At 36.7% G+C, this 12,785-nt stretch overlaps 1 protein-coding gene across 1 annotated transcript in view; it reads right to left on the bottom strand.

The window, feature by feature from the left end:
- pafah1b1a (platelet-activating factor acetylhydrolase 1b, regulatory subunit 1a) overlaps positions 1–12,785 on the bottom strand; it is a 52,481-nt gene that overhangs the window by 35,931 nt on the left and 3,765 nt on the right. The window contains exon 2 of the mRNA XM_073817923.1: positions 5,455–5,700. Coding sequence (XP_073674024.1) covers positions 5,455–5,486 — 32 coding nt within the window. The 5' untranslated portion in view covers positions 5,487–5,700. The remainder of the gene's footprint in view (positions 1–5,454; positions 5,701–12,785) is intronic.

Genomic DNA, 12,785 nt, shown 5'->3' with positions numbered 1-12,785 from the left:
TAAGCCCCCCCCCCCCCTTTTTTTTTTCTAAAATGCATACCAAAATATAAATAACAGGATACATAATTTTCACATTTTCATATTATGCCAGGGCCCGCATCGGGCCTGTTTTAGGCTACTCCTTATTTTTTATATTTTAGACATCCATCAATAATGTAGCGCTGGTGGAAACAACACAAGACTTTCGCTTTTACTTTCGATAACGGCTCGGATGGCGCAACTGGAAGAGATCCGCGTTCAATCTAACCACTCCAGTTGCAGAGGGGCTGTCGTCCAGGCTTGTACTTGTTAACTGTACCATCATCATTCTTTTTATATTTGAATCCGTCCATAGGCTCACCTTGCTCCATCTCGCCTCTAGCTCCCCAATCCTGACAAATAATTCGTCACACTGCGCATGCGTGAAATGCGTTAAAAAATTTGACGTAATTAACAACAAAATAATTAACGCCGTTAACGCGTTATTTTCGACAGCCCTAATATATATATATATATAGGTCCACATTTCTAGTAATCGGGCAGTTAATTCTCAAATTGTATTTTCAGAAAGTTTTGGAATATTTTTCCCTCTCCCCAAATTTGTCACTACCAAAACACAATAATATATAATTTAATAACAAGGGCTATATTGACCTATTAAGATATTGTTTACATCTACCTATATTTTTGGATATTTTATTAAATGTTTTTAGAGGTAAAATCAATAACAATATTTTAAGTGTGATTTATGAGATTTGTTTTATTTTGAATCCAATCTTTCTTTGTAAAAGGCATAAAGTGGATCATTAATTTATGCATGGAACCAAACACTATCATAACATCTTAGTTGATAATTCAATATACTTTATTTTTGACTAAACATCCCATGTTTCGGTTGTGACTACATACTATCACATTACAGAATTTTAACTTGCATATCATTTTTTTTGAATATTGTTGGCATAAGTTCAAATGTAGGGGTTAGGGTTTGTGACAGCCACCTCCCAATTAAAAATACCCAATAAATGATGATTTGATATATATTAAACTGACTCAAATTTAAAATATTATTGTGGGTTTCAATAGTTAACAGAAGGATCTTAGTAACTAAGATTTGAATACTAAAATGCCTTTTAAATGTGTTTTTTGGTTGTGGGACAGCAGTTTGCACCAGTTCTGTAGAACAGCCCATATACATACATTAAAAAAAAAATAATAAAAATAACAATAATTTATGTATTTAAAGCATTTCTCAATTAACTTGCAAATCTGTTTAATTAGAATACAATCCCAAGGCCAAAGGAGGTAAGATCTATAACTGATTCAAGCACTACAATCAAATACAGAGAGCCTAGAGCCAGCTGAGAGCACATTTTATCTCAACTGCAGAGTCAACAGCAATATTTAGCTGCAATATAGGAAGAGCAGCCTGACCTATGAGCTCACACAGAGAGAGTTAAACTCTCGCTCCAGGAGAGCAATGACTCCTGAGACACTGTTAACATGAGAACAGCAAACCTTCCATCTCCCTTATACCAACACTTTGTGTCTACCGAGTAATGCACTGTGTGTATTTTTACAACAAACCCTTGCAGGCTTCAATCTGCCAAGCGTTCAGTACACAAACACAATGTGCTCTTGTATGAGTGACTCTATTATGAGTTTGTAACTATATATAGCCTTTGTAAGATGTTGTGCAACCGTATGACCAAGATAAAAATCACCAGGAATCCTGACACTTTTTTTTTTTAAATAAATGAAACAGGCATTGCTCTTAGGTTACCGTGCTGCAAATGAACAAAATTCATTTAAAATAAGTAAAAAATAGCCAGGCAAGTAAGATAAAGTTTAAAGCTCAGAATAAATCAAATATAAAGAGCAGGCCAAAAAGAACAAAAGCTCTTTGCGTGCCCCAGAAAAGATTTTGAAAGAGTTCAAGTATTATTTCTGTATGGCCAGCAGCTGAGCTGTATGCATTGAGAAAAGCCTGAATAACTTAAACAACACAGATTCCATTCATGTGCTCTGTATGAAATCTGCCAAAGAGGAAAATAAACAGTTGAGGCAGGCAGTCAGCTTGTCACTGCCTCTATTTCTCCCCTACTATTGTCCTTATGAATTCAGCAGTAATGCATCAAGATGCCCCCTGGTATTCCACCAGTATTCACAAAAACCACCCAGCATTTGCTGCCAGTCTAGCAGGACTATTCACATTCATGCTAGTCAATCTATGCAGAGTGGGAAGTTAACATCCTTTCAACAGCACCACAATTTTCATTTTTCTTTTTGACCCAAGTAACATTCAACTGAAAATTTACAAAACAAGGCATTTATAAATCAACCGCAAGAGTTTCATTTAAAGAATTAGTTCACTTTCAGAATAAAGGTTTCCTGATAATGTCCTCACCCCCCCCCCCCCCATGTCATCTAAGATGCTTAGGTTTTTGAGAAAAACCTTCCAGGATTTTTCTCCATATAGTGGACTTCAATGGAGATTAACGGGTTAAAGGTCCAAATTGCATTTTCAATTCAGCTTCAAAGGGCTCTACATGATCCCAGCCGAGAAATAAAGGTCTTGTGTAGTGCAATGACAGGTCATTGAAAAAATAAATAAATAAAAATTATATACTTTTAACCACACATGCTCATCTAGCTCTGCACTGTGTGTTTATGACTTGATGCATTATGAAATCACGTTGGAAAGGCCACATGTGGTTAGTTCTTCTGTATACTCCAGTTTAAAAAGGTAGGGTAGGGTGAAAAAACTCCATCTCATTTTCTCCTCCAACTTCAAAATCAGTCGACATCAGTAGGTGCATATCCATTACAGATTTGTAAGTTTTCTAAATGTTGATAAAAAGCTATTGCGGAATGATGGCATTTCCATTAACCAATGTTATGCAACAAAAGCATTTTTTCCTCTCGCGATAACTCGATAGATGTTCAGTGTTTCCCCTAGGTTTCCAGTGTTGGGGGGGGGGGGGGGGGCGCCGGTAGCCAACGTTACTTTTTTTCCCCCGGTACTTTACCCTACTTTGTGAAATAACGAAAACATTATTATAGACTTATTCAGTGGAAAAATAAGTCCAAAACTCTCTATTTTAACATTTTGAACAATAGGGCTCTACCAACTTTTGCTTTTTTTTTTTTTTTTAATTCTTGTGTATTATTTTTTCTCATAATCAAATTAAAAGTATAAACATTTATTTATTTTTAACCAAATGAAAAATAAACCCTTTTAATTTTTGGCAAACAAACAGAGGTTTACTGTTAAAATCAATAAATAATAATAATTTAACATTTAAATAATAATTGTAGTATTTTTTCTACAATTAAGTGGTTAATCTTGTTATATTTATTTTTATCATATATATTGTTTCATGTCAATTATTTAAATAGGAATATATAAACAACTACATTATACTGTACAAAAGTAATACAAGACTAATGTTCTGTTACATGTTACTTTTATTTTGACAGGTTGCCTTGAAGTTTCTGTGTGTGTACAGCATGTTATGATGCTAGTTTTCTCAAATGAAACGGTAAAAGTGACACTCACAGCAGCTTTGGATATTGAGTTTATCTGTTCATGCGAGATGCAAATGCCCAAAATTAGCGGGAGCGTCACGTGTGCTTCAGTATGAGTGTTGTAAAAGCGCATCTCCACCATTCATACATACAGAGGCAAACGGAGCATGCAGGATTCATATTGAAACGGTCTTTTTGCATTTCAGTTTTCACAGACACTAGTCCATATCGCGATTTGAATGAAGTAACAGACCAACTTTTGATTTATTAATCCAAAAATCGACGAATTTACGTGGCATTTCGTGCTATAGTAGATTCGGTTTTTATGAATGGAGTCCGCGATCCCGTCTGTGTTTTCGCAGATGAGACATTGTAAACACGCGATCATGTAAAGACAGAAATGACATGCCTTCGTGTAAATAAGATAAATAACACAAGGCAATTTAGTTTGTTTAATAAAAGAACAATGTATAGCCCTGTTCTATAGGAAAGATAACCTTAATGACTTCTATTGTGATCTGACGCTATATCAAAAATAAAATGAACTTGACATTCAAGGGGGGCGGGGGTGCCGTTGGGGGGGCGGGGCGCCCCCCTAAGATAATGGTAGGGGAAACACTGGATGTTGATACGTTTACGCACGTCAAAGCCACCGCATTAGCCATTAATTTTTATCGTAGGAGACGATAAGAGACCCCTCAGCTGGGATTGTGTACAGCCCTTTGAAGCTGTATTGAAACTCCAATATTGACCTTCAACCCATTGACTCTTCTTGAAGTCCACAATATGGAGAAAAATCCTGGAATGTTTTCCTCAAAACCTTCATTTCTTTTCGATTGAAGAAAGAAAAACATGAACATCTTGGATGACAAGGGGCTGAGTAAACAATCAGGAATTTTTTTATTTTGGAAATGAACTTATCCTTTAAGAATGTAACACTAAAGCTCTGGTCCAAATCCTGAGCTGCCTCATTGCCTACATAGGCAGCCGCTTTCTAAGGCTTTCATGGAGCCTCATGAACTCAGTCTGAAAGCTCAAACTTCACATGGCTCACAAATGGCACTTTTGCAGTTTACTGACAGGAGCATGTTGGCAAGCGTGTTGTATGATACTCTAATTAGCCTATACAATACTTAAAAGGCACTCAAATTTTGTAAAAAAAAAAATTATCATGTTGTGCGCCATCTTGGATGTGCAATGCTCTCTTAGGATGTGGTAAAACAAAGCCACTTTGGCAGCATAACCAAAACGCCATTTCAGGTTGTAGAACACAGTATTAGAGTCACAGTAACCCTCCAAATCAACATCCAAACACACAGAGCAGATGTGGATACATTTCTCACGTTTCTGTCAGGATAACAAAAGATAAGCTCCTGCAATCAATACCTTCATTAGGTTGTTCATGGAAAGCCACGCTACATTCTCGGCTATGGAGGAGGGGTAAACAGCTTTACATATTCAACTGGTTTTAATCTCTTCCTCATTACCTCATACTGATGATTAAAAGCGCTTATCTGTCCACCTCATGCACGTTCGAAGGTTAATTACACTGTGTTCGGGACCTCAGGCCAAATTTATCCTCATATAGCTGCAAGGCAACTCAATAACCAGACCAAACCACAGCTCTTTTTCAGCGACCAGATTAAAATTGCACATGTTGTGTCAATGTATTGAAAAATTTCTCACAGTGTCTGAAAATAACAACATCTATCCTGACAGGACACAAAAGGGATATTCATGTCCAGGCTTTGTCTAGACCTCCTGTAGACATCTGCTCATTGATTCTTCATGAGTGAACCAGTGATCTTTTCAGCTGTCAAACTCCTGGATAAATCCATACTGTACTTGACTGTGGTCAAAGGTTTAATGAGGTATGAGCACTCCTCAAATGATTATGATGATGTCTATTACACACAGAGAGATTCACCATTGTATATGTGAACTTACAGCTCGTCACGTTGCCTCTGTGACAGCACCATGGTGACGGCGAAGACGGGACGGGGCGGGGGTGGGGGTCAGGTGTAGAGTGTGCAGCAACTGCTGTCTCCTTGGCAGGAGATCAGATATAGGACGCCGGGTCCGGCTTGCAGGGCGGTCAGCAGCTCACCCCAAACACTTCTCCTTAAAGACGGTCTCCAGGAACACCACGCATTGACAGCCTGCAGGCATCTACCAGCCAGACGGTCCCTGCATCTGTGGAGGAAAAGGACACATTCGTCATTCAATGCAAATGAGTGGTGGTCACACAGGCTTAAGGCAACAATGGAAATACACTACTGACCCTGTTCCTCTGATGGTAGCTTTGGGGGCTAACATACATTTCATCAGGTGTTCCATCTGCTCTATTTCCCCCAGCACACATCTCATTCTAGCATGCATTCAGGCCTCTCTATCGGTTGCCATGTGGAGCGTTTTGTTACGGACTCCTGCTGCCCCTGTCGGGAGCTCTGAACACGTGTAAAAGGGACCGCTGACCCAGATTTTAGCATCAACCTACTTCTGCAGTCTAGTGAGATACACAGTTTGACAGCAACAAGCAGGACTCTAAATTTCTCTCAGCTAAAAGAGAGATCACCATGTAGTCAGGATGGCAAAAGTACTGCTACTATAGAAAGACTATAGAGAGAAAGGCCATATCACAATAGTACTAAAGCCAAGAACACACTACAAGCCAAAGCTGGGAATCATCCACTACCTGATACATAATACCTATCTCACAGTGTGACTGATATAATAAAGTGTAAACAGTCAATTTTCTTTGAGTAAACATAAAACAGATGGGACAAGGCGGCAAATACAGCCAAAATCTTATTTCACTATCAAAAGCCTATCTGGTGGCAGAAAATGACAGTTTTCAAATAGCAGTCAATGGAAAGCATGGAATTGAATTAAAAAAAAAAAAAAAAAAAAAAAAAGGTAAATCTGAGTTTGTATTTTAAAATTCTAACTTCATTCTAGCAATTCCGAGATTATATCTCAATTCTGAAAGAAAACAACTCATTCTCTCCTTTCCCCTTGGCTCAGAATCATGAGTTTATATCCTACACTTCAGGCTTTTTTTCTCAGAATTGACAAACTCACTATTGTTGGGTTAATTTGAGTTACGAAGTCTGAACTAGGAGATATGAACTTGCATTTACAATAAAAAAAAAAGTCAGAATTGTGAGATAAAATAGGTAAATGTTAGGTTTAATTGTATTTCATGCTGTAACTGTAGGGCTAATTCAATGTCCCCTATGAACTGCATGTGTGAATATTATGTAAACCTGATGTTTAAAGCAAATTTATGCTTTAAAAGTACAGTAATAACAGCAGGTTTCATCAATAATCGTGTCTGATTAAACATCTGCGTTTAGCTTTAAATGGCATCTTTGATGACAGTATTCTATAAAAAGTTATTTGCATTCCGATTCTGACATCCAAAGGGACAACAAACATTTTTTCTCTTATTTCATAGATTTTACCCATTTCACGCCACTTTTTCCAGTTTTGTCTGCCACCACAATGTGCAAGTGACGTAACTGTGACGTGTACTATAAATTGGTCTATACACCAATTCAGTGTTTGCAAACAGTGATGATGAAAATGAGAGTTTAAGTGGCAGTCAATGGAAGCCATGGAATAAAAGGTATAATTGAGGTATATTTCAAAATTCTGACTTTATTCTCGCAATTCCAAGATTGAATCTCACGATTCTGATAAGAAAAATAAACTCGCCATTTTCTCTTTTGAGTTTACATCCCATACTTCTGACTTTTTCCCTCTCAGAATGGACAAACTCAATATTGTTGAGTTAAATCGAAAAACGAGATATAAACTTGCTCTTACAAAAGTCAGAATTGTGAGATGATAAATATAAAGGAGTGCGTTAAAAATAGTGCTGTTAAACAAATAATTGCATCCAAAATAAAAGTATTTGTTTACATAATGTGTGTTTGTACTGTGCATATTTATTATGTAAATATAAATACACACACGTGCATGTATATTATCAGAAAAATGTTGTTTAAATATTAAAAATAGTTATATGTAATATCAATGATATGAATATAAATATATACACATGTAAATATTTCAAAATATATACTGTATGTTTGTGTATTTATATATACACAATAAATATAATTGGTATACACACTCATATTTTGTAAACAAAAACTTATTTTGGATGTGATTAATCGTTTGACAGCTTTAGTTCAAAAGTATATTAGTTGCTAATACAGTACATGTAAAGCAATACTAAATGTGTTTTGAGTTTGTCACACCACAGAAAAATGTGTTAACCTATTCAGCCAAATTTAAATGATAAAACAAGTAAAAAAAAAAAAAAGTTATTGAAATCTTCAGCAGTATTCTTTGCTCTCTAACACTGTCACTGTTGGCCCTAAGCCACGCCCACTCACAGGAAAGCTGCCGCCTCTCTCTACTGTCAAATACGCTACAACCTGAATGGATGACCAAGCTGTTTTGTAAATGATCGCAACCAGGTAATATGCATTCACATGACGAAGACATAGCTAGCAAGCAAACTATGGGCTGTGGTAACTAATGTTAATGATAGTAACTTGTGATTGAGTGGGCGAACCACTGATGCTAACGTGCTCTAGTTATTATAGTGTTAGTGGAGGACCCAAGCTCAGTGGCTCCAATGCGTCATCAAGACAAGATTTCAGGCCCACCCAAAAAAAATATTAAACAAAAATTAGGGATGCACCGCATGTTCGGCAACCGAAATTTGGCCGAAAATAGCAAAAAAAAAAAAAAAAAAAAAAACTCTTTCAGGGTTGGCCAAATAAGCAAAAAGGCTGATTAAATTATACCGAACAATGACGTGACACGATCAAATAGAGGCACGCACTAATGCAGCAAACATGTCGGCAATGTGTAAAAAAATAAACAACAGAACGTTATGTTGTTTAATACACATACAAATTGTATGTATGCTGACAGCACTGCACGAGTTCATTAGCCAGGGTTCGAAGTCCAAAGCGAGAGGGAAATCTGCGCTGAAACAGCGTAATGAGAATCATTCATAAATCTGCTGCTGTCAGCAAAAAGTAGTACTAAGGTCTTCTTGTGGGTTTCCGCCGAAATAAGTCAACATTCATAAATGTTAGCATTGTAATTTTACTGTTGCTCGGTAAAATAAAATAAAAAAAGTAAGATAAAAAATAATGATAACAATCATTACAACAACTCTATTAATACATTTATCATAACATTCTCCTTTGCTCAGCAAGGCTGCATTTATTTGTACATTAAAAAGCACATGCCTGATTCAAGAAGGGGGTCTTAAAATGGCAAAAGAATATTATTGTACTAACATATTAATTTTAAGTTAAATTGTGCTTTGTTGGTAGGCTATAATGTCTACTAGAAAGTTAAAAATGTTCAGTGTTAAGTAAATATTTTTAAATTGTCGTTTTGTAAAACTGTAAAAAGCACATTTTGGCTATTTAATTTATGCAATGGTGAAAAAAATGGCAAAAATACATGGGGGTAGGGATGGGCGATATGGCCTAAAATCCATATTGCGATATACATTGCAGCCTCTTGCGATAACGATATATATTGCGATATATAAATTATAATAGAACCATTTCAGAACAGGTTACATAGACCCTTAGGAAAGCCAAACTGCAATTTTTTTTTTTTTTTTTAAAGAAATAAAGAAACGTTGCATGTCGTTTTGAGAACATTTATTGTGCAAAAGCAAAACTGTAATTAAACAACACAATGTTGCAGATAAATAAACTAAATGTAGTGGTAGAACAGATTAGTCGTGTTACCTCTCTTAACTGGAACTTTTGCCCCACACACTCTACAGAGTATATTTTGCTGCTGCTCGTCGGACGGCTTAAAGCCGAACCACGTCCAAATATCAGATGTTGCACCCAGGGCCGCTGCTAGCCAAATGGGTGCCCTAAGCAGAAATTTACTTTTGTGCCCCCTCTCCCAAATATTACAGAAGTAAAAATAAAATAATAAAAAAAACACCTACTATAGGGGCCAAAATAGAACTTTATTCAAATAAAAGTAAATAGTAAATACATAAATAAATTGTATCATTTATAAATTACAATTGTAGCTCTACAGCAAAAAATACAAACTAAAATTACACTTTAATAAAACAATTAAAAATGTGAAATCTTAATAAAATAAACCATAATAAACTGAAATAAAATCAACACTGTCATCTGCTGGAGCTTTCCAAAGTTCAAAATTTACAAAGGCACACTTCTGCTTTTTCTTGAGGCAAAGTCGTAAATGAGCTCTTCATATGATAAAGCCTTTTTGACAATAAAGCAGACAAGGGTTATGATGTCCACATATTTTAGTTGAGGAAATGAAAGGAAAGATTATGAGGATATTTTAATTAAATGTTTGGTCAATATTAAACAAGGAATTCGATCATCATGTAAGTGTAACAACTGCATTTACCAGGCCTTTGGTGCCCTTTTCAGGCATTTCTATTAAAATTGTAATGTAAACTGTATTTTAACACTGTTATTTAATGACACTATATGGTCATTATTAATCAATAATCATAATTGCCTCTGTGTTTTAATATAATGCATTTTAAGTCATTTTGTTTACTTAGATCTGCCTGTATTCATATTAAGAAAGATGCGTTAGTCGTGAAATTATTATCGACATTAAAACACATTATTAATGTCGACAGAATAATATAAAGTTTCACAGGATTATGAAGTACCTGAAAGTGATGCACGGGCTTCATCTTGGGCTTTATTTTTCTTTCGTTTCTCGGCGCCGGAGTGTTGATGTCTCTTTCCAGGACCAGGCATATTGTTCATCAATTATTATCATAATTTTTGGCCAAATAGGCAGCCGTAAACAGAGGTGAGAGCGCGTTGCGGCGCAGATGCTGCGCATCATCACGTGTGCTTACAAGCCTAGTCTGCGTATAGGGAGCGGCGGTACTGGTTGCACCAGTCTTTTTCACGAGCTCCTCTATTTCGCTGACGCTTTCAGCCATGTTTATTCAAGATGATGCGTTGCAGCCGGCTGCAGCTCGTTACTGTAAATTTCGCGGGTAGATTGCATCATCAAACATGCATTATCGCGATAGTGCAATAGAATTAGAATCTCTATCGTAGGCCAATTTTGTATCGTTTATATCGCATATCGCCCATTACTACATGGGGGGAAAAAAACACAAAAAACCGTGCTCAGTAACTATCTTCGCCCTTCTGTCCTATGTTTAATTATTTTTTAGCTTCGGCCAAGAATTTATTTTGGTGCACAAAAATAGCAAAAAAAAACTTTAACAGTCTAACTCCACAATTCAGCATTACATAACTCACAGTCTTTGTTACTTGTTTTCAGCAATACATTTCTAACATTTATAATGTGTTTAAAAACAATTCTTTGAATTGCCCTTACACAGAGTTTAAATATTGTTTAAAATCAGTATCAAGTATCAGTAGATTAATTTGCACTGATAAAAAAGTCCTAAAATTTTGGCACTGAGACAACCACAGTGGGTACTGTTATGATACACCACTAGGCATGGGATGATAACCGGTTTCAAGGTTTACCGCGGTTTGAAAAAGTCACGGTTTCAAAACCGGAAACAAAAAAGTTATACCGTTCCTACGATATGCGCATTTTCTGTGTCAAAGTGAAAGCGCAGGACTCCCTACTAGGTTGTGTGTGTGCGTCCCTGCAGAGAAAACAATGCAGCCCCTCCCCCACCGGTTAGTGCTCAGGCGCGTGTCTGTGTTTGTGCACGTGATCCACAGTCAGTGAGATTCAGCAGTAATATAAGTTCAGGACGGCCAAAGGAGGTGAACCCCCACAACACAGAGTGGGGAATAGCAGACTATATGTTCTAATTTTACGTTTCTGTGAACTTTAGCACAACAATTAAGCTAAAGTGAAATCACGTCTTTGCTTTTAAGCCTTCTGTCACGTTAAAGGTGCAGTGTGTAGGTTTTGTGGCATCTAGCGGCGAGATTGTGAATTGCAGCAGAGTACCGCTCACCCCTCCCTTTACAGAACTACGGAAGCCGATACAGGATTTAAATCTCACCTTTTTTTTGAATAGTGATAGCAACGAATAGTAAGATTTCTTTTAAAATGTAATTTAAGGAATTATATTAACTTTATCATTCAATAAAACTATGTTATTGTGAATATTACTTGTTCATCATTGTGTCAGTGTTTTTTTCGCAAGCTGATTCTATGTTAATAAAAACATAATGGTTAATTAAGGTCTTTATGCACCCCTGAAAACATAGTTATTGCACCACTGTCTAGAGATCATCTTAAATATTACACGGGGCACCTTTAACACAAGTGACTGCAATTTAATTTAATTAAGAAGATTCAATTATTTATTTTAATTATTTTGCCTTCTGTTCCATGTTACAAAATGTTCTATATGTTTCCTAAAATAAAATATACTGTAATCCGTTTGGGGAAAAAAAGGTTGTTTTTTTTACCCAGACATTTAAATGTAACATTGTAGAGCAGTGATTACAATACCGTAATACCGTGAAACCGTGATATTTTTATCCAAGGTTATCATACCGTCAGAATCTTATACCGGCCCATGCCTATACACCACTACTCAAGTCTACGCTGTTCAGGAAGTCTCATTGTGAAATTAAAAATATCACCCTGGAAACAAACAACCTGCCTAATAAACAGCTAATCCAGACATTAGAGTCAGTGCACCCTGAGACGTGTAAGGGGAAACACTATAAGCCTCTTAAAACCTGTATCCTGCTATAAGGGGGTCTAAGAGACTACTCCTGACGAACAAGAGGTTAGCATACCACATTCCTCACCCAAGCCGTGAACACTGAACACTCAAAGACATTCCACACATTTACCCACACATAAATCTGACAGGTTCAGCACTGAGCCACAGACCAATGAGGAGAACAACAAACAAGTGAGTTAACGTGCTTTCAAACCGAATTTTATTAATAAGATTCAGAGAACAGTCTTTATCAGCAATTGACCTGCTGGGCGAAACGTTTATCTGTAAATTGCCAGATCCTAAGCACCACTTGAACTATGAACGACTAGAGAGGCTCTGATACACTGACAGGCCTGTCATTACAACGATTCAGATAATCACTGAAAAATACAGAGAAGCAGTAGGCTTGCCAATCCCAGCAGCGTTACACGTGATGTGCACCAGATCTCTTTTCCCCTTTTAACTGGGTGTTTTAACAGCAAGGGCAGAAGGAGACAATGCCAGGAATGTGAATGATATGCAAAGAGCAAGAGCTCTTTATCCTCCATCT

Source organism: Garra rufa, chromosome 14, assembly GCF_049309525.1.
Source record: "Garra rufa chromosome 14, GarRuf1.0, whole genome shotgun sequence".
Classification (NCBI taxonomy): Eukaryota; Metazoa; Chordata; class Actinopteri; order Cypriniformes; family Cyprinidae; genus Garra; species Garra rufa.
The sequence above is the reverse complement of the archived record's forward strand: the minus strand, read 5'-3'. Positions and strand labels throughout refer to the sequence as shown.